Raw genomic sequence first — 21,631 nt, 5'->3', positions numbered from 1 at the left:
AACAAATTGGGGATTAGGTCTCAACATACGAATCTGGGGAGACACAGACATTCAGCCTACGGTAGTATGTATCACCTTATTATATATCTCAAATATGTAGCATTTAGAGATTCAGAAAGTTGTCCTAATTTTAGAATTAGCTACTATTGGGATTTTTCTTTCCCTACACTGAGGAAGTTTTTCCATGTGCCTTTTTTTATCAACTTTAAGTCTACGTATAGTGTTTTTTAGAAGCCAAATGGGTATTTTCATGATTAATCCATATTTGCCCTTTTATATTTAAGGTTACTTGTATCCAAAGGTGTGTCCTCACAAAGCCATGTCCACTAAGACAATACAGAATCTTAAATTTTATTAACCACAATGCAGCAGAATTAAGCAGTATTCCTGCTGTCCAATCCAAATTCAGAGTGAGATGCTTTCACAGAGATAATATAGATCTCAATGTTATTTCTTAACTAGAGTCCTACTGATAACATGGCCATCACTAAAATAGCAAGAAGAGTAGTATTTGATACTTATTTCCAGAGGGTTTTATCTTACCATTAGATATTCTATGATTTACACCAACACAAAGAGGCAATCTACAATCTTGGAAATTTCAAATTACCTAAGTTTTCCATATTAGCAGCTGGGTTCCAATAAGGAGTTCTAGAAGTTACAAATGTATTCTAAAACAGTTAGTTGAAGAGGGGAGGTTGTGGGTAAAACCTTTTTTAGCTAAACAAACATAGCTTTCCATTCAAGGCAATTCTACTCTTAAGAGAGAATGGAAAAGAGAGCAGATAAACAAGTGCTCTGATCAATCTTATTTCACTCCCATCATTTGACCATCACCGTCCTTATGACATTAGGCCTCTGCAGTCAAACTTGTTAATGCTTCTCAATAATTGGTCTGTGGTTAAAAACTAAATCTTTTTAAATCTTAAAACTATTCACTAAACATGGACCAGCCTTACCAGAGTTCTAACTTTTTTTTGTGCCATGAACCTCTCTAGCAATCTTGTGAAACTATGGATCCCTTCTCAGAATAATGCTTTTAAAGACATAAAATATATAGGATTGCAAAGGAAACCAACTATATAGAAATAGTCAAACTTCTTTAAAAAATTTTTGTGATGAGTAAAAAGAAATAAGATCTAGCAGATCTAATAACTATAATACCATAATGTCAAAGTAGTGATGAAAGTTGAAGATATTTCAAGAGATCTGCAACATCTATAACGGGATATGAAAAGTATCTGTGATTTCTGTTTGCAAAATCATGAGTACTGCTAATACTAGTATGGTTTGTTGACTAAATTCATAAGTAAAGAAAATATTAAATTACAGTTTGAAATAAGTACAAATAAAGATGGAACTTTTTTCCCATCCAAGTTCCTAGATTCCTAAATTATACTCATTGAACCACACACTTTACAATTTGTGAATGCAGACTATACTCTCAAAGATAATTTTAATGTGAAAAACTCAACAACACAGATTTTAGCTTCACAAGTAGAGTTTAACATGAGTCCTCCAGCCTTTTAAACAGAACTGTAATATACATAAGGGAAAGTATGTTTACCCCATCTAGTAATAACAAAGCACGTGGTCAAATTACAGGTATCATATAGTTACGTCTCCAGTTACAATTTTGAGTTGATTCTTGAACACAGGCTTCACAGAATTTGACCAGTGATACACTCCCAAGACCCCTGCTTCCTATTACCCTTATCTTAAAGCCACATTCCCCGATCTCAGATTTTCTATTTAAAAAGAAAAAAATAAAAAGCTTGTTAACCTAAACTAACAGAACTAGTAACAAACATCCCTAATTAGATTCTGGAGAGGAAGCAGGAACCACCTTGAGCCAAAGAACAAAATTTATCCCTCAAGGACTTTATTTTGGACTTCCACACAGATGCAACTACGTGGAACCAGATACAAATTTATCAAACAGATAAATATGTAATATTTAGTAATTAGATCAAGTTACACAAGCAGTCTTTCATATTAATTATTTTTTAGGAAAAACAATTAGTCATTGTCATAGATCTCAATTTCCTACAGACAGTACTTCCAGTTATTTCAAATATATTTTCCTACAGTATAGCTCCATCATTGCTAAATATCATCATACCAAAACAATAGGATTCTCTTTTATCCAAGGCTTTAAAGGTGAGTTTATTCCCTACCCACCCATCCTCACACATACATACATTGCCCAACAAATGAATAATCTAAGACTTCCAAGTATTTCACTGGGCTTTTATACTTGCAGATCTATTCCAAGAGTTGAATACTCTGAACTTACTTGCCAAGAGCTATGTATGCTCTTAAAATTAATACCTGGAAATTGTGTTACTTAGAATCTGCCAATTACCAAAGATCCCCCCCAAACTAATGAGCCTGATTTCCTTAAAGGAAAGGAAACCAACTATATAGAAATTTATAGTTTTCCTTTATCCATCATAAAACTATTAGGAAATTTCTGAAATGCCATGGGATTTGATGGAACCATTCAGTTAAAATATAAAAACCGTAAGTTAAGCTGGCTGTCTTTTAAAATTACACACTCAAAAAAAAGTACACTGGGAGTTGTTGCATAAACTTCATTCTCTTCAGTGCTTTTGCAGTTTACACTGATGTTTCACATTTTAGTTCCTTGCTGTCTTTTTCATTTTGATCTTCGTTTGTATCGGATAACTGGGTTTTCAGGGGTGTGAATCATTGTTGTATAATTTACAGTGGGAAAATATCCATCAGTGAGATCAAATTCATATAAACGAAGCATAGTGGACCAAATTGTCTTGATTTGAACATAAGCAAAATTCTCCCCAATACAACGATGACGCCCTGTAAAAGAAAACGTTTCGATAACAGTCGGCTGAAATTCTTTCTCAGGTCTTTGAGCCTGGAGTGATAAAATTTGTTTATACAGTTAAGGTGAATAGCAGATATACAGATATTATAGTAAAAAGATGACATATTCTTGTCACAAGAATGTAAATAACTAATAAAAATCCCAAGAGATTTTTAATGTCTGTTATTAGGGGAAACAGCATATGGGTAATTATACAATCATTTTTCCAATTGTTTTTTTGAAACCTACCATCTATCTAGGTTAAAAATAAGTAAGGTTTGAAACATACAATGATAATCTAGTTTGGAAATATTCTAGAATATTCTTAACTTCTGTCCCAAGAGAGCCATAGTCAAAAGTTAATATGAACCTTCCAATCAAAACTTTAAATGCCATTACAAATGATAATGGAAGAAAAAGAAATTTAATAAACTGAAAATAGCAACACATCAAAATTTAAAAGGTCATATCATATACGTGTAAAAACTGACAAGCTGATTATAAAATGAATACAGAAATGCAAAGGACTGGGATATCCAAAGCGATCCTTAACGAGACGAACCAAGTTGGAGGACTTAAACTGACTTCAAATCTGACTTCAATACTAAGGTTATGGCAACTGTGATAATGTGGTTTGCAATAAGAAATCGTATTTAGTCTTCCATCTTGGCACAGAGCTCCTCAAACTTGTGGAATTTCTTAAGTGAAAAGAGCAATAAAGGTCAAAGAGGAAAAGAGCCTTTTGTTATTCATAACAAGCCCCTTTCAACCACACTTGAGTTTGCTAATGAGGTGACTAGACTGCCAGGGGAACCAACCACGTGATTAGAGGGTTGGAACTTTCAGCAATACGCCCCCCCCAACTTCCAGAAGAGCGAGGGTCTGGAGGTTGAATTAATCACCAATGACCAGTGATTTAATCAATCGTGCCCTATGTAATGAAGCCTCCACAAAATCCCTACAGAAGTACAGGGAAGGGACAGGACAAGGGACAGTGTTCAGAGAGCTTCGAGGATAGTAAACATGTGGAGGTGCTGGGAGGGTGGCATACCCACAGAGGGCTTGGCAGCCGTGTACCCCTTCCTTCTACTTTGCTCTATGCTTCTCTTCAATCACGCTATTCCTGAGTTGTATACTTTTATAGTAAACCAGTAATCTAGTAAATAAACTTTTCTAAGTTCTGTAAGCCATTCTAACAAATTATGGAACCCCAAGGAGGGGATCTAGAGAACCTCAAATTTATAGCCAGTTGGTCAGAAAAACAGGTGACAACCTGGACTTACAATTAGCATCTAAAGTGGTGAGGGACAGTCTTTTGGGACTGAGCCGTTAACCAATGGGGTCTGCACTAACCCCAGATAAAAGCCAGATAACTGTCAGTTTAGAAATGGGGCAGAATTTGGGCTGGAGAACTATTGCCCCTTCCAACTGCTTGAACAATCTATGACTCTTTTATTGATATTTATATCATATACGGTTATTGAATTTCTTTACTAAATAGTTATTAAGATCTGAAGTTCCCAAAGGACTTTATGCTTTCATTTTTGTATGGAAAAGGTGTGACCAATGACAAAAATGTCATGTCACTTAAATGATCTCTTTGGAAAAACAAATAATTCATAGAATATAGTTTAATCTGTACAAAGTACCAATGAATGGAGAAATTATTGGAGGAACGAGTCTGCCTGTGTTATTTTAGGATGTTAATTGAAATGCAGAGGTTTGCACACCTATGCACAACCTGTCCAAATTTAAAGACCATCTTATCATCAGGATATATAGGCAGAGAACCAGAAAGTTCACTAACAATCCAGAAAAGCTTCCGTGCCATTGCTCTTTTCTGAAATGCTGATTGTCTCATCATACTTAGCCTGAAATAATTGCCCAAATGGTGTGCTAACTCCAATGGTTCTTTAAAACAGAATTCACAAAGAGCTTTAAATGCTATGATAAGGGAAAACAGGGTGGACTATAAATATCGGAACTGATAAAACTAGATGGGTTAGAAGGTGATACAACATTATAAGGATTCACAGAACTATTTCCTTTAGTACAAATGAAATATTTTTTCCAACCTGAAAAGATTACACTCCTACAGATGTTTGCAGGAATGTCCCTATGAGGAAGGGGAAAGATATTTGTAAATAAAATTCACATGGATTATTCTGACAGGCACAAATATGTTATCAGAACAAACATTTCAAGTGTCAAATGTAATCATCTTACCAGCTCCAAATGGCACATAAGCAAACTTCTCTCCTGATGCTGGATTGTCCTGTAAGTAGCGATCAGGATTAAAGTCCAGGCGTTCTACCCATGAGTCTTTAAGTCTTTGGTTGACAGTGGGAGAAACACACACCTGATGTCCTGGAGGAATGGTATACCCTGCCACAGTCTACAAATGAAAGCAACACATTTCACTAGATAATTTAAAAATATTCTAACAAATAATCAGACCATTGTGTAATAAAGCATTAATATACATGAAATATACATATATTTTTAAACTGGCTACATGATAGGCCAGTTAAAAATTATTTTAACTCAAGATGATTTCCAAATAACACACATTGGGCTGGAAGTATATACACAAATTTTAAAAAGTGATAATGCCTTGGGCGTAGGGGTGGGATTTCAGGGAACCTTTCACAATCCAATTTACACACTTCCACACTGTTACAATTTTTTACAACAATACATATGTTATTTTAAAAACCAAGAAAAAAATATACTTCCATTTAAAAAAACCCTAATTGTTAAATTAAAATGTAGGGAGAACAGATGAGCATGTATACTGTCTGCAATTATGTAAAAACATTTATACATTTAAAATATGTAAAACTGAAAATTATGTAGAAGTGATTATTCTACTTTTTTAATTTAAAAAATTCTCTTCGATATTATGATATTTCTTTTTTATAAATAACAGTTGGGGGCACAGAGGAAAAGGTCTAGCCAGGACACTCACCTGAGGAGTTTTGGCCATTCTCATCATGGTCATTATAGGAGGTCGAAGTCTTAATGTTTCTTTTATGCAGCGATCAAGAAAATTTAGATCCTTGAGCTAAAAAGAGAAAAAATTTCCCGAGTTTTCCAAATATTTAACATACTTCAACAGGATACAAACAAGTTCAGGGTAACTGGGAATATCTTGTTTTATTACTGTCCCTGGTCAGTAAAGAAAAAGAAGGCAAGATAACAGATCACTCTGAAGAATGGCATGGTAAGGACCTTCAAAAATTCACTCATCTAAAAAAAGAAAACATTAGCAAAAATCATCAATGTCAGCTTTTTCGAAACCTATACACAAATGTTCAGAGCAGTGTTATTCACAGTAGCCAGAGGGTGGAAACAACCCAAATGTCGATCAACTGATGAAGAGATAAATAAATGTGGTACAGCCATACGATGGAATATTACTTGGCAATAAAACAGACTGAAGAACTGATACATGCTACAACATGGATTAACCTTGAAAACATGCTAAGTGAAAGAAGCCAGTCACAAAAGACCACATATTGTATGATTCCATTCATATGAAATGTCCAGAATAGGCAAATCCATAGAGACAAAAAGTAGATTAGTGGTTGCCAGGGGCAGGGGAAATGAAGCTGACTGCTAATGGGTACCGGCTCTCTTTTGGAAGTGATGTAAATGCTCTAAAATGAAATTGTGATGATGGTTTCACAATTCTGAATATACTTTAAAAACCAGTGAATTATATACTTTAAGTGGGTAGATTTTATAGTATGTGAACTATGTATCAATTAAGCTATCACTTTAAAAGTTACTAAAATCAGGAATGAAAGAAGAGACATCACTATTGACCTAATAGAAATAAAAAGGATGCTAAGAGAATACTTTAACAATTGTATGCCAACAAATTAGGCAACTTAGATGAAATAGACAAATTCCTCAAAAGACACAAACTGCCAAAACTGACTTAAAAAGAAACAGAACATATGAATAGACCTGTAACAAGTGAAGACATTGAACTGGTAATCAAAAAACTTTCCACAAAGAAAGCACAGAGGTAGATGGCTTCACTGGTGAATTCTACCAGACATGTAAGAAAGAAATAACACCAATCCTTCACAAAGTCTTCCAAAAAGTAAAAGAGGAGGGAATGCTTCCAAACTCATTCTCTGAGACCAGTAATACTCTGATACCAAAACCCGTCAAAGACATAACAATAAAACTACAGACCACTATCCTTTATGAATATAGATGCAAAAATCCTCAAAAGAATACTAGTAAACTGGATCCAACATTAGGACATTTCAGGGAAGGCTATGGGGAATTTTCTAAAAATAAAGAATCTAATCAATTTAATCTCTAGTATATAAAAAATCCCAAATTGTCCCCTTTAAAAATTAGCCACACATACTCGGTGTCAGAGGCAGCAATGAAACTGAAAATCCAACAAACCTGGTCATAAGTTAAGGGAGGCAGATTCTCTCCACAGACTGTTTTCTGTTCTAAGTAACATTTTTCTTGAAGTGTTTTGTCTCTGGCCAAAAAGAAGCCCATCCAGGCGCTGGTAGTTGAGGATGTATGCTGCCCTGCCAAGAGCAGTCCAATAAGCATGCCTGCTACTTCATCATCTGTCAAAGGATGCCCATCCCTAAAGAATGGACCACATACACAAATTTAACATCTGGCAGACACATTTCATGTCTCAACCTCTATATAAAGGGTCAAAATGAATTAATTTTTCTCTTGCATTTGCCCATCACAATCAGAATTTTTTTTTTTTTTCCTTTAGGGAAAAGAGACAGACCAATAGAAAATATGATACTGGTTACAAAAGACTTCATTGAGGCTTACTAGCAAACTTTTCACCATGCACAGTACTGGGATTCCAGTAAGGCACAGGATCCCAGTAATTTATGTCTCATCCATTTAAAAAGTTCAAAGGTCATAGCTGCTAATTTTGCCAGCATTATTACTTTTTAAATGTACATATTATTTAACTATGTTTTAATGTGTAAAAACTTTCCTGCTTCAGTTTAATATGTGATCTGAAGAGCTCTTACTTGTAAGTAGAATCTAGTAAAGTTTGGAGAATGTCATCAATTTTTTCTCCTGATTCTCTGCGTTTCTGGATTGCCTTATAGAAAATATTCTTGATCTCTCGATGAGCTCTGTCCCTGCGTCTGTAATTCAAACATGAAAATGACTTTAAAAAATAAGGTAATACTTTCAGGCATCAAACTGAGAAAACTCAGAACCAAGAGAAAAAAAAGAAGCCATGAAAATCTTATATTGTTAGGGATTTCTAAGGTCCTTAAGGGCAGGAAATGTGTTTTAACATACATATCCCTGATTCTTTACACACTACCTGTGTTCTAACTGAAGGTCTAAAATAAGACTCAAATGATTATTCCTTTATAACCATTTTCCAGTTTAAGAGAAAGCAGAATACTCTTTTACATTAACATGAAATTCCAATTTTAACCAAATTAATTCTTGAAGCAGACAGAGTCACTCTGGTTCTTCTACAGGATTTAGCATTAGAATAAATCCCCATTTTTCACCTGAACAGAAATGAATCAACAAAGGCACAGAGAGACTACTAATACGCAAGACACTAAGCTACACATCAGGTCCTATGAGCAATGTTTCTCTGTATCATAGATGATCCCTACTCTTAAGGAGATAACAGAGCTTTCAAGGAGAAAAGAGAAAATTAAAGAAAGGTACTAATACTTCAAATCAAACTTCACAATATACTACAAATTAGTCAAATACTTTCAAACAAGTGCTTAGAAGGGCTGTATCACTTTTAGGTAGAGTTGAGAAACCCTCCTGAGTACAAGGAATATGTGAGATAAGTAGGTTTTAAAATATTGGAACAGATAGACAACAAATTACCTTTCTAATTAACTGAAACTTACCTTAAATAAGCTCACTGTGTAAAGAAATATCGAATGCTTACAGAAGAATGCAGGCTCATAATCTCCCCCAATTTGTTGGTTTTATATTTAATTTTTATCTTTGTTAATACAAAGCAAACCAACACTACAGTAATTAAAGTGAAATGACCAAGTATCGTTTCTTTATCCATACCTGAAACTAGGCAAAGGGAGCCAGCCTGGTAAGAGCCAGGCTGCGTGGCTAAAACCTCCATCCAAATCTGCATACAGTTGTGCCACCTTCTCATTGAGTTGACTTCTGATTTCCTTTCCATGTAAACAATGGCTAGCTGTTAAAATTATGAGCTCAGAAAGAGCTTCAAACAAATCTAGAGGGAAAAAGATCATTCCCATTATTTTTGCCAAAAATTCTTTTGAAACGTTCTGTTTTCTTAGAGATATAAAAGTACTGTGAAGGAAATGAGAATAAAAACTTAACTCAGGAACCAACAAGATCCTATTCATACCATCAAAAAAAGCCTATAAATATGTGGCTACAACAAAGAGAGGCAAGAAACCAAATGATGGGAGGCACCCCACCTCTTTGGACAGCCAAAATAGATGCCACAAAGGTATCTAAAACCTCACTCATACTCATGAGCCCTTCATCTTGAAAAGAAAAAATGAAGATAAAAATGAATGTGGTTATCTGAGTTCCAGATCACAGTATAATAAAGGCAGTAAAAAGGTTATTTAGTGCATATGGGGACAATAATAAGGTGCTTTCCAAGGAATAGCAGTCCAAAGACTGAAGAATGGATTATTCCCCAGGTCAAAAGTGGGAAAAAAACTGAAAAGTGGGAACTCAAAGGTCAGAAAACAACTGAAGTCTTGACCATACATAAAAGAAAACTGTAACCACCAACTTGTATATCCAAACATTAGAGACAGATGCATCAGGCAAGCACATCTGGGTGACACTTTAAAAGTCATAACAATTACCCAATCAATATCCTGTTCTTTAATTCCATGTTCACCAAACGAACTTCCAGTTATCATTTGGCTTTCCAATTAGATTGCCAAAAAAGAGAAGTTCAGCAAATATTCTGGGGTTCTTGGTGCCATAATTATATCTCACTTGTATTTATTCAGTTGGCATTCTAGTTCACGCATCAGCTTCTTGTAGAATAGGAAATATGTCCCATGAACTTAAGGTATATTAAATAAAACCAGGTTCTGGACCTTTTATAGAAGCTGAAGACCAGACCCAGAATGTGGTGACCTACACAGAGGTCTTACTGCCCTGTACGCAGATGTTGCTTCCTGCTGTGAGTATGACAATTGTCTCTGAAGGCGACACTTACTGCAGTTCAATATAAAAACTGGATTCAGAGAATCCAAAGAATTTTAAGTTACATTCAATATACTCCCTATATAATGTGAGGAAGCATACATTTTTTAAAGATTTTTATTGGGAACAGCTAAAATCACACTTTTGGTGGTACAGTAAGCTTATGTATTTAAATTTACTTTTTTCTTGGAATAAGTCATTCCCATACAATATGAGAAAAATAATGTAATACATATATAATTAAGTCATTTAGACTTCTACTTGCCCATTGGGAGTTCAAAATTTTTTATTTTATTTATTATCTTAAAATGACCTTGAATGTAAGTTTTACATTCAGTTTATTTCAAAATTCAATTATGAATCATTTTTATATTATTCACATAAATGAGCTAAATAATACACACATTAATTAACCCATTTTAAGGTTTTGCTAAATGAGCAGCAATACAGTAAGTCCCCTACATACGAACAACTTCTGTTCCGAGGGTGTATTCGTTAGTCCAATTTGTTCGTAAGTCCAACAAAATTAGCCTAGGTACCCAACTAACACAATCCGCTATATAGTACTGTACTGTAATAGGTTTATAATACTTTTAACACAAATTATACATAAAAAACAAACACAAAAAATAAAGAAAACATTTTTAATCTTACAGTACAGTACCTTGAAAAGTATAGTAGTACAGTACAACAGCTGGCATACGGCGCACAATCGCATCTTTGAAAGTTCACAACTTGAAGGTTCGTATGTAGGGGACTTACTGTAATCACTTCCTCTCGGGTCTTTTAACTCCACGGTAATCATAACATGTTCATTTCAGTAAATCTAAGATGGTTTTACATATGGTGTAGTTTGCTTTTTACACACACACACACACACACACATACACACACACACACACACACACTCTTAAGATTTCTAGTCACAGAAAAGTAGACATATTAGGACAAATGCAAAACCAAAACATTTTACTTACTTTTTTCTCCACTTTCTCCCCAACTTTGAAAGTACTCCTTTGTTTCTTTTTCAATTATAGAAACATGCTGTCTAAAGTGGGCTATGTTAAGACCACTTTTTAACATTTTCTTCTGTTCCAAGAAAACCTTCAAAATATTAAGGGTATATAAGAACTAAAACACAATTTTGTTTTATCATAAGATTCATTTGGGTTATTATAACTCTTTAACACTCAAAGAAAACAATCTTCTGAAGAATTGAAAATAAAAATAATTTTCTTAACTACACACCAGATATGGGAAATTTAAAGCATCTATGCATATATCTGAAGTAACACATAGAAGACACTTGCTACGCAGGCCCAAGACAAATGATAAATTAGGAATCCCACTTCCTGCCTTCCTTTCTATACATACACGCTTTCCCCACTCCTGACTCCACGGCTCACTAGTCCTATTGTTATATTCTAGTCTTCCAACCCAACCCAGATGCCAACACAATCTCCCAAAAGTCCATTATGCTTTGCTAATATTTTTATCCTCCTTCACATATTCTCCCATCTATTCCCAAATACCATTCCTCACTTACGCTACCTTTCAAAAGTTTAATTAGAATGTAATACAGTCAGAATAAATTCACACTAAGACAAAGAATGGTTTTAGCCCTTTGGGGCAGTTCTATTTTAAGAATCTGATTAGCTGTGTGGAAAATGAATAGATACATCCAACCAGAGAGATTGCCCAAGGCTCTTGCTTTTGGTCTTGAGGAGAGCTATTCATTCGCCCACACTTCCTCAATCCCCAGAAGCAACACTCAATGCCAATTCTTACCTGCTATACTAGGGTATTGGGTAATGCATGGTACGTTCACAGCCAGAGCCCACACCAAGTAATTGGGCTAATTATCTGATTTGCATTTTACATCAAATTGCAGCACTTTAATATTTGACTCTGGGGGAGGAAAGAAATCACACAAACTTCTAAAGCCAACAATCTCTAGCTCAAAAGAGCTCTTATGCTAAAATTTCAGGTGGGAGTAGGAAGGTAGGAGGCCCTCCTGATGAAATAATGGGATTTTTCTTCTTACTCGCTCAAATCAAATCCTAATACGCTAAGTTCTCATTGATTCTATTTCTTTGTACAGAAAGCCCTTTAAAATTGCTAAGTCCATGCCAGCAACTATAAGACAAAATACCCATTCTTCGTCAGCTACCCATGGTTTTCCTTCTTTTAACTGTCTCATGATTCTTCAGATTTTTGAGTCAAAGAATAAATTCCTTCTCTACTTTAGATATGTAATTTACACTACTAGCTATAAATATTATAGTATAGATTTGTCTTTCTTCAAGATAACAGTGTCACCTACTGGATTAGGCACATCATAGGCAACTCCCTTCCCAAACACAGGTGTTGTCAGACGACTGTAGACATCTTCTGCATTCAAGTCTTCATTTTTACTATTAAAAAGCAGTGCAGCAGCGTCACTCCCCAGAAGGTAGGTAAACGTCTTGCCCACCATGGTAAAACTAAATACAGGTCCATACTAAAGTGAGAAAAGTACCCATAGTGATGTTACCAAAAAATCCGCAGTCTCAAATAACAAAATAATACGTTGCTGAAAATTAAAACATTCATAAACCTTAATACAATTCTTCCCCCAGTCTTTGTCCAAATTATATTCATTCAGTTGCAAATAAAATATAAATAAAACTTTCTACTCTGCTTTTTTCACTATTTATGTTGAAAATATTTTCTATCTTTTACACAGACATCATATGTTAACTGTTCTTTCACTATTGTTGATCTGTCCATTTTTTACTTACTATAGATAATTATATAATATCTCTGAGAATATAGATTTTTTTCCCTTTGGTTAAAGATAAATTTACAGGAGTAGCCAAAGGATATGACCTTTCCTACAGTACTTGCTATATGAAGACACCAGAAGTTTATTTAGTTATCAGTGTTACCACTATCTCACCAACACTGAATGATTTCATTTTTAATTTTTTGTTAATCAAGTTATGTGTTAAATGCTTCGCTTTGCAGTTTTCTGATTACTATTGCAGACTGTAGGCACTGGGGATACAATCATGAACAAAAATACTGTCTGTGACTCATGAAACTTAGTCTATTGAAAAAGATACAACTTGATCAAATAATCACATTAACAAATGTAAAACTGCAAATGTGAGAAGTACTACACAACAGAAAGCAACTCTGCGATGAGAGAATGATCAAAGGAAGACTAAAAAGAGAAAAAGACACCTGAGCTGAGACCTGAAGGATGGTAGCAGTTAGCCTGATGGCTGAGCATGCACAAAGGTCCTAAAGGTGAGAGAAAGAGAGGGAAAGGATGAGATGAGGGCAGAGTCTGGTAGGGCCGAGACCATACAGAGCCTCGTAAGCCATATTCAGGAAGTTTTATCCTTGCAAGCAATGAAATGTGATGGAAGATTTTAAACTGCATGGGAAAGAGACTAATCTGTGCATATTTTACAAGAAAGATCCCTCTGGCTCCTGTATGGAGAGAAGAGAGGGACAGGAGCTAAAGGAAAGCCAGAGGACCAGTGAGCCTATTACAGGAACCTGATGATGAATACCTGGGACAAGGTAATGGAGGAGCAGTGGAGATCAGAAGCAGATGGATACAGAATTATTTTGAAGAGAGAATCTGCAGACTTGGCAATGGATTGATAGATGGAGAAGTATCAAGAATGACTCCTAGGCCTCTGGTACATTGCAAAACTGGGAGAACAATGGTGAGAGAAGCAAATAGGACAACCAGGATTGGAGAGAGAAAGATCAAGGGTCAGACTTTTAAAATGCTGGATTTCAGGTGCCTTTGGTCAACTAAGAAAGAATCATGTGGAAGTTGGACATCCAGGTCTGAAGATCAGAGAAGAGACCTGAACCAGAGACATTAATTTGGGTGTTATCTATATTTGGCTAATAACTGAAGCTGCAGGTAGAGACAAGATCATCTAGGAAAGAATAAAGGCCAAGGACCAAACCTCAGTGAACCCCAACAGTAAATGGCCAGGCATGAGCCCACAAATGAGTTAGAGAAGAAGTAGTCATAGAAGTAGAAGAAAAAATGAGAGAAGCCACATTTAAGGAGGGAGTGGTCATCCCTGACAAATAGAGCTGAGAAGTCAAGTTCATTGGATTAGGACATGGAGCTCATTAGTGAAGGGGCTAAAAGACAGACTAGAGTGGACTAAAAAGTAAGTAAGTAGGACGTGTGGAAATAGGGACTAAGTACAGACAACTCGCTGCAGGGGGAGGGACATGAGAGGAGACTGAGTGGCTAAGAGAAGCTTTGGTCTTTTTAAATGGGTGACCTTTGAGAACTTTCCAGAGAAAATGGGAAAGATCTAGTTGAGAGAGAAGTCAACTATAGAGAGAAGAAATAATAGAAGAAGGTTCCTGTGACAAAAGAGGGATGGAGAGTTTAATCTCCCATAGAAGGCAAAATAGTGTAATAAAATCAAGGTGACAGCATATAGTGGGCTAGAGCACAAGATTCTGGAGCCAGACTGCCTAGGTTCAAATCCCAGCTCCTCCACATATTAGCTGTGACCTTGGTCCTACAGTCAGACAAATTAACATTGCTGTGCTTCAGTTTCCCTCACCTATAAAATGGGAATAATAATAATAATGCCTACTTCACAGAACTGTTGTCAAGATTAAGTATATATATATATTTTTTTGCTATATGTACCAGATATATATATATATATATATATATATATATATATATATATCATGTCATCATATATTATATATACATAAAAGAAAACAGTGCATTGGCCATTGTAAATATAATGTAAGTGGTTTCTATTATTATTATTAGTATCAACATCATCATTAAAAGCACAGACTTGGATATCAGACCATGTATTAATCCTGGCTTGGTCACTAGCTAGCAGTGAGCCCAAGAACAAATTAAATAACCGGTTTCTCAGTTTTGTCATCTATAAAATGGATATACCTGAAAGTATTTTTGTGGAGCTTCAGTGAGATAATATATATAAAGCACTAAGTACTACACAAAGTTAAGTGTTTTAGAATTATTAATGTAATAGGAAGAAAAGAGAATACTATTTTATATATATATTGCTATAAGTAGATTTGTATGTTTGAAATTGGGAACATGAGGGAGTTCCCACTGGATGGTTTTTAATCTCTCTTTACAGAGGAGACAAAGTCATCTGCTTTAATAGAGAGAGGTAGGAAGATTTAGAAGTTTCAAAAAGTGAAGGTTTGGGACTTCCTTGGTGGTGCAGTGGTTAAGAATCCGCCTGCCAATGCAGGGGGCACGGGTTCGAGCCCTGGTCCGGGAAGATCCCACATGCCGTGGAGCAACTAAGCCCGTGCGCAACAACTACTGAGCCTGTGCTCTGGAGCCCACGAGCCACAACTACTGAGCCCACGTGCAACAACTACTGAAGCCCGCGCGCCTAGAGCCCGTGCTCCGCAACAAGAGAAGCCACCACAATGAGAAGCCCGCGCACCGCAACGAAGAGTAGCCCCCGCTCGCCGCAACTAGGGGAAGTCCACGTGCAGCAACAAAGACCCAACGAAGCCAAAAATAAATAAATAAAACAAAATAAATTTAAAAAAAAAAAAAAAAGTGAAGGTTTGAATAGTCATTGTGCTGAGTGGGAAAGTTAGCCAACCACAGAAAGATAATAGGACTGCTAAGCAGTGTTCAAAGTTCATTCAAGGTAGGCAATCACGAAATTAGAAGGACCTAATCTGGTACAAGGAAGGAAAAATGACTATTAGGCTCCCTCCAAGGTTGGATTTTTACCAGGTAAAGCACAACGAACAGCCAGGGGCAAGGAAATTTAAGGTACTGGCGAGAGTGTAACTGAAATGATAAACCATGGTCCCAAAGTGTAAAAAGAAGGAACATAAAGAAGGCTGCTGGAGCAGGAGAAAGTAAGTGGAACAGTGGACTGGACCATCTAATGAGGTCAAAGAATGGTTATAATGGAAGGAGTTGGACAGGCTAACCAGGAGAAGTAGTTGTGGTCTGAGAATAGGGTGAGAATTAATAGGCTGAGAATTAATACTGTGGAGGTAAAACAGGTAAGAGTGACAACAAGTCCAAAGCGGCACTGTGGAGCAAATGGCTGAACTGGTACGAGAAAGCTCATCGGGGAGGAGAGGGGCAAAGGTTTGAGGGGCCACAGTGCTGTGTGGGTCACCCAAGTGGAAGTGAAGTCACAGAAGACATGTAGAGCAGGTTAGAAAATTCCACAGACGCATGGTTAAGAAAAAGAAGGGTCAATCAGTATCAATTTTAACTATGATCAGTGAATACAAAATTGAGGCCAGTGGTTTTTAAACCATAGTTGCCAGAACTAGATTTCCTCAGAGATCATCCCAGGACATGGAAGAACATAAAAGGGTCTCCAAGGCCCCTCCAGCTCTTAAACCAGAGCAGCTCCAATTTTATCAGTTTCCTATACTGGGAATAAGCATAAGATTACACTTTTTTTTAATGTTCTGCCGTTTAAAAGAAAATTGGAAAAGCACTCATTTCTTTTCCTCTAATGATTTGGAAGACTTACCTTCTCGTATGCATTTTCTAGGAATTCAACTGGACTTTTCCCAAATGCTATAGCATGTCCAAGGAATGGAACTGGAGAGAAAATGTAGGGTGGACTTTTCTACAAGAGAAAACAAAACAAAAAAAACCTTCCAGTTTACATTTCCTATTACAAAACATTGTTTAGTTTCATGACAAAAAAAAAAGAAAAGAAACTTGTCCTTAATATGAAAAAGTTACCAAAAGATGAAGCACCAAAAGTAACTTAACAACAAACAAACTGCAAATACCTTAGGAGAATAGCCATAGTAAAAAGAACAGAAACTCAAAACCTAGTATAAGATAAACGACTAGACAAACACCAAGGCGTTGCAATTATAAATGCTGAACACTTTCTTAGAATATGCCCACTATTATTAGTGGCTCTAGGCAACTATCCTGATCATTAGTAGAAAAACCCAGAAAAGTCAAACTATGGTTTCTTCACCACTTATTTCTACTACCACTCACAATTTTAGTCCCAAAATCTTGACTAAAGAAGGTAGGGAAAAAGACAAAGTAACGTGAGGGAAAGAAGGGAAATGTTTAAGAAGCTACAGTGATCAGTAAACAGAACACATTTCATGCTTCTCTCAACAAATGATCTAGATCCATTGATTCCACACAGAGAGTAGATCAGTTGTAGCAGGAACATTTTAGCACACACTATAAAAGGTACTTCAGATGCCCCAAAATGAGACCTGCAGATTACAACATCAAGCCTCCTGGAAATCAAACGTGGAATAATAAAAAAGGATAATACTCCTCATATCTTTTGTGGTCTCAAATAGTAAGGAGCTCTACAAACTCACTCTTTGGACAATAGTAGCAACAATCTTAAAACACTAAAGGTACCTTTGTCTTTCCAAAGACAAATACCACGTCCTCAAAAATACCACATGTAGGAAAAAAAACCACTGCCTCATGCCTGTTATGGTTCAAACAAAGATAATTTTTAAAACTACTTGGTCAATAGTTTGTATATTCCATTGTCAGTAAAAGGGTCGTTTTAAAAGCTACTTGGGGGCTTCCCTGGTGGCACAGTGGTTAAAAATCTGCCTGCCAATGCAGGGGACACAGGTTCGAGCCCTGATCTGGGAAGATCCCACGTGCCGCGGAGCAACTAAGCCCGTGAGCCACAACTACTGAGCCTGCGCGTCTGGAGCCTGTGCTCCGCAATGGGAGAGGCCACGACAGTGAGAGGCCCGCGCACCGCGATGAAGAGTGGCCCCCCGCTCGCCGCAACTGGAGAAAGCCCTCGCACAGAAACAAAGACCCAACACAGCCAAAAATAAATATAAATAAAGAAAAAGACTGTAGAATAAATGTACCTTTAAAAAAAAAAAAGCTACTTGGTTTGTCTGGCTAAGGATGCCTTCATCAAATATATTAGGGAAGCACGAAGCTAGTGGTCAGTAAAGCCACTAAGTTAGAGGATCTGGTATTTTATTAGCATCATAGGAAGGTCCCTACAACACTCCAGTTACTCTCACGCTACCAAACTGAACGTATCTCCTTTCACACTGATGTAAATCGCCATTAGGGGTAATGACACAGCCCACAGGACACTGAACCACACAAGGGTAGCCACCAGGATGACGGCCAGCAGGGCCGAAGCTGCCAAAACCATCACCACCAGGGCCCCCACCAGGCCCGAAACACCCCCTGCGGCGGCCAGCACGGCCAACCGGACGCTCAGCGCCACAGCCAGGGCCACAGCCACCGGATTCGGCCGTGGCCATTAGGGCCACCAGTGCCTTGGCCAACACTGCCAGCACTACGACCACAATCGAGGCAAGCACGACCCCAGCCAGGACCAGACACGCGGCCACCACCAGAAACGCGACCGACATCGGGGTGCCCAGCAGCAAGCCCAGCAAGGTCAAGGCAGTCGCGACCGCCAGCGCCACCAGCATCAGTGCCGCTGCCACCCTCCCCCACCCCCACCCCACCCCCAGCCCCCAGCGCGCTCGCCGCCACTGCCCAGCCCAGCACCACCGCGGTCCCAGCCCCCCGCTAGCCCTTCGGTCGCCCTAGTCGCAGCGTCCCCCTCCAGAACCCCTGGGGGTGCACGTACCGCCCCAGCCGGCAGTGTGGCCAGGTGGCCGACGGCGAGGCGGAGCAGGTAGACCAGGCTGAGCGTGAAGGCGCAGGCAATGAGTAGCATGGATAGGAGGTTGCCGCCTGTTACTTGCTCCATAGCCTGCCCCAGCACCGACCTGCCCGCTTGCAGTAAGCCCAGCATCACCATCCCGGCCGCCACCCCCACGTCAGTTCACCGGAGACGCTGGAGGCCGAGGTCGCCCCGGCTCCTCCGAATCGACTGAGGGAGAAAAGCCGGCAAAAGGCGTCGGGCGACGGCCCCGGCCCGCAGGTCCCCTGCTAAATCCAGCCACACCCCCCTACTCCCGGCTCCCTCGCGCACCACCCTGTGCGTCACAGAACGGGGCGGGGCCTGGATCTGGCCGCGCCCCTTAAAAAGGACCTCCACAACGCCGAGGTCTCCTTAAGCCAGGAGAGAGGACCTGAAGAAGAAGGCGGCACCTAAGGCACGGGTGGTACAGAGACAGAAGAGTACGTGGGCTTAAAAGGAGATCACCCTCTAAGAATCGCGGGCCACCGGAGCATGTGTGTCCTGGGTGCGGGGCGCCAGGACACGGCGCCGCGATGAGACGGGCGGAAGGATCTCTGAACGAGGGTAGCGGCAGCGTCCCCGGCGGCGGCGCCGCGCGCTCTGTGATTGCACCGCGTGCGGCTGAGGTGATCTCGGCTTATACCGCGTCAGCGGGGCGGGTGGATGGAGCGCCGCCCCCTGCCTGGGCGCGCGAACGCACGGCGTCTGAACCTGTTTGAGGGCCGCGTCCTGGCCATTCGGAGAGACAGTTACAAATACTCGCGAAAAGAGAGATTGCGAAAGACGCCGTCTATCCACAGAAGGTTGGGACGCCGAGGTCAGTCCCATCTCACCCCACGTAAAACCAGTCTGACAGGTATTGAAGTGCGGACATAAAGGTGACAAGTCTTGGTTGTTGGGTGTTCTGCCTTCTCCAGAAACAGGTTTTACAAGCTAAATTTGTATGTTATAGGCCGTCGTGACCTACTGGAGGCAACATTTCCCAAGAACGCCCCTTGTTCTGACCGTTTAGGACCAGAAAGATTTTGAAGCGGGAGTTCAGTCCTCCTGCTACAGTCAACCTGATCTCATCCACTCCGGTGGTTTCAAAGAAGCGTGTATATGAAATGACTGCCAAATTGAACCCTCCTGTTAGCTGACTGTCACGAGCCCCTAACCAGATTCATTTCTTTATTCAATCGACCTTAAGAGCTGGGTACTGTGCTAGGCATTGAGGATACAGAAGGGAATGAGAACTGCGAGGCCCTCGGGGAAGGAGCAGTTAATAGCCAATTGCCTGTTCTGACACCTCTGCCTAGAGAGCGGATGCTCATCTCATAGTTAATGCAAAACTAAACTCATAAGTCTCCGTCCACCTCGCTGCCAACCTTCTCCTCCTGTAATGCCTCTGTAGGAAGGGCACCGCTGTCCACCAAACTGCCCTTCTCCGCTGTGCTTCACATCGAATCAGACACCGAGTCCTGTAATTCCACCACCTGCCTTAGGTCAGGCCCTCATCACTGCTTGTCTGCATTACTGCAGTAGTATGCTACCTGGTCTCTGCTTCCGTGCTTGCCTTTGATCTGTCCTCCACACGGCTGCCATTTCTTCTATCACTAAAGCTGTGTTGCAGTCGTCTCCAGTCGGCTTCCTCTATTACAAGATGAACTTGAGAATAGGGATTGTGTCTTTTAATCGTTTTTATATTCTGCATTTATTCTAATACATAGCAGTTCACAAAGTGTGGTTCATGGCCTTCTGGGGATCCCCAGGACTCCAGGGGGTGTATGCAAAATCAAAGCTCTTTATAATAATACCATTATTTGCTTTTTTACTACTGGAATTTGCAGTGATGGTGTCAAATCAATAGTAAATAAAACTTCTGGGGCCTTAGCACAAATCAATGGCAAGTGGCACCAAACTCTAGTAGTCATTGTTCTGCACGGCCATGCACTTGCAGTAGAAAAAAATTGCTTCGCTTAAGAAGGTCCTTGATGAAATTGTAAGCATTAATTTTTTTAAAGGTCAGCCATTGAGTACATGTATTTTAACTAGCTGCTTTTTTCACAGAATGACATTTTTGCTTGAAAGAACAAGTGACAAACTTTGATCCTTCAGATTTGTGTATTTGACAGATGCTTTCTTTGAAAATGAAGTCAGCCTCTCCTTTAAAAGAAAACCACTGGCAGTATTTGTTGTCAATGATAAAATTAAAGCTTTCAAATAAAAATTAAGAATTTTAGAAAACATATCTACCACTATGAACTTGACAACTTACCAATTCTTGAGACTTTTCTACAGAGAAAATTTAGTAACAAGTGGAGTTTGTATAATAAAAAATGTCAACATATTGAATCTTTGCATAATTAAGAGCCAGTATTTTCAGAGGTACAATGCGTGATGTTACAAGATCATGCGTGAGTGAAACATCCATTCAAAGTACAACTTAGACCAATAGATCTGTATATAACAGAATACAAAAAGTTCACTGATACAGTTTCAGACTCTACATGCAACTAACTTTTAAGATACTACCACTTGTGAAGAATAGCTATAATTATCTGAAAAAGTTACCAAAATATTCCTCCCTTTTCCCTCTCTACATCTGTGTGAAGCCAGGTTATTTATTTATTTATTTTTTTAGAATTTTGGTAGGAACTTTATAAATTTATTTATTTATTTTTGCTGTGTTGGGTCTTCGTTTCTGTGCGAGGGCTTTCTCTAGTTGCGGCGAGCGGGGGCCACTCTTCATCGTGGTGCACGGGCCTCTCACCATCGTGGCCTCTCCTGTTGGGAGCACAGGCTCCAGACACGCAGGCTCAGTAGTTGTGGCTCACGGGCCTAGTTGCTCCGCGGCATGTGGGATCTTCCCAGACCAGGGCTCGAACCTGTGTCCCCTGCATTGGCAGGC

At 38.9% G+C, this 21,631-nt stretch overlaps 1 protein-coding gene across 2 annotated transcripts; it reads right to left on the bottom strand.

The window, feature by feature from the left end:
• Window positions 1–1,483: 1,483 nt before the first annotated feature.
• On the bottom strand, window positions 1,484–19,299 carry CYP51A1 (cytochrome P450 family 51 subfamily A member 1). 2 transcript variants are annotated; one of them, XM_068550696.1, is made up of 10 exons: window positions 19,207–19,299; window positions 16,591–16,689; window positions 12,375–12,551; window positions 11,029–11,155; window positions 8,915–9,089; window positions 7,882–8,001; window positions 7,274–7,469; window positions 5,814–5,909; window positions 5,072–5,240; window positions 1,484–2,838 (listed from the first exon to the last, which is right to left on the bottom strand). In XM_068550696.1, exons 3-10 carry the CDS (start codon window positions 12,525–12,527, stop codon window positions 2,660–2,662), a joined length of 1,215 nt encoding a protein of 404 aa, XP_068406797.1. In that variant the 5' UTR covers window positions 12,528–12,551; window positions 16,591–16,689; window positions 19,207–19,299; the 3' UTR covers window positions 1,484–2,659. The 2 variants fall into 2 exon arrangements, with proteins under 2 accessions (XP_068406797.1, XP_068406796.1); XM_068550695.1 differs by lacking the exon at window positions 19,207–19,299 and adding an exon at window positions 18,685–19,015.
• Between the last annotated feature and the right edge of the window lie 2,332 nt (window positions 19,300–21,631).

Source organism: Eschrichtius robustus, chromosome 8 (assembly GCF_028021215.1).
Source record: "Eschrichtius robustus isolate mEscRob2 chromosome 8, mEscRob2.pri, whole genome shotgun sequence".
Lineage (NCBI taxonomy): Eukaryota > Metazoa > Chordata > Mammalia > Artiodactyla > Eschrichtiidae > Eschrichtius > Eschrichtius robustus.
The sequence above is the reverse complement of the archived record's forward strand: the minus strand, read 5'-3'. Positions and strand labels throughout refer to the sequence as shown.

Excerpts from the sequence above, each read along its gene's own strand:
- CYP51A1 (XM_068550695.1), bottom strand. The coding sequence starts at position 18,858 with ATGGTGATGCTGGGCTTACTGCAAGCGGGCAGGTCGGTGCTGGGGCAG. Across the intron at positions 7,470-7,881 it reads TTACTAGATTCTACTTACAA|GGATGGGCATCCTTTGACAG; the intron begins GTAAGAGCTCTT and ends TCCATTCTTTAG. Across the intron at positions 5,910-7,273 it reads CTCCCTTAACTTATGACCAG|CTCAAGGATCTAAATTTTCT; the intron begins GTTTGTTGGATT and ends TTCTCTTTTTAG.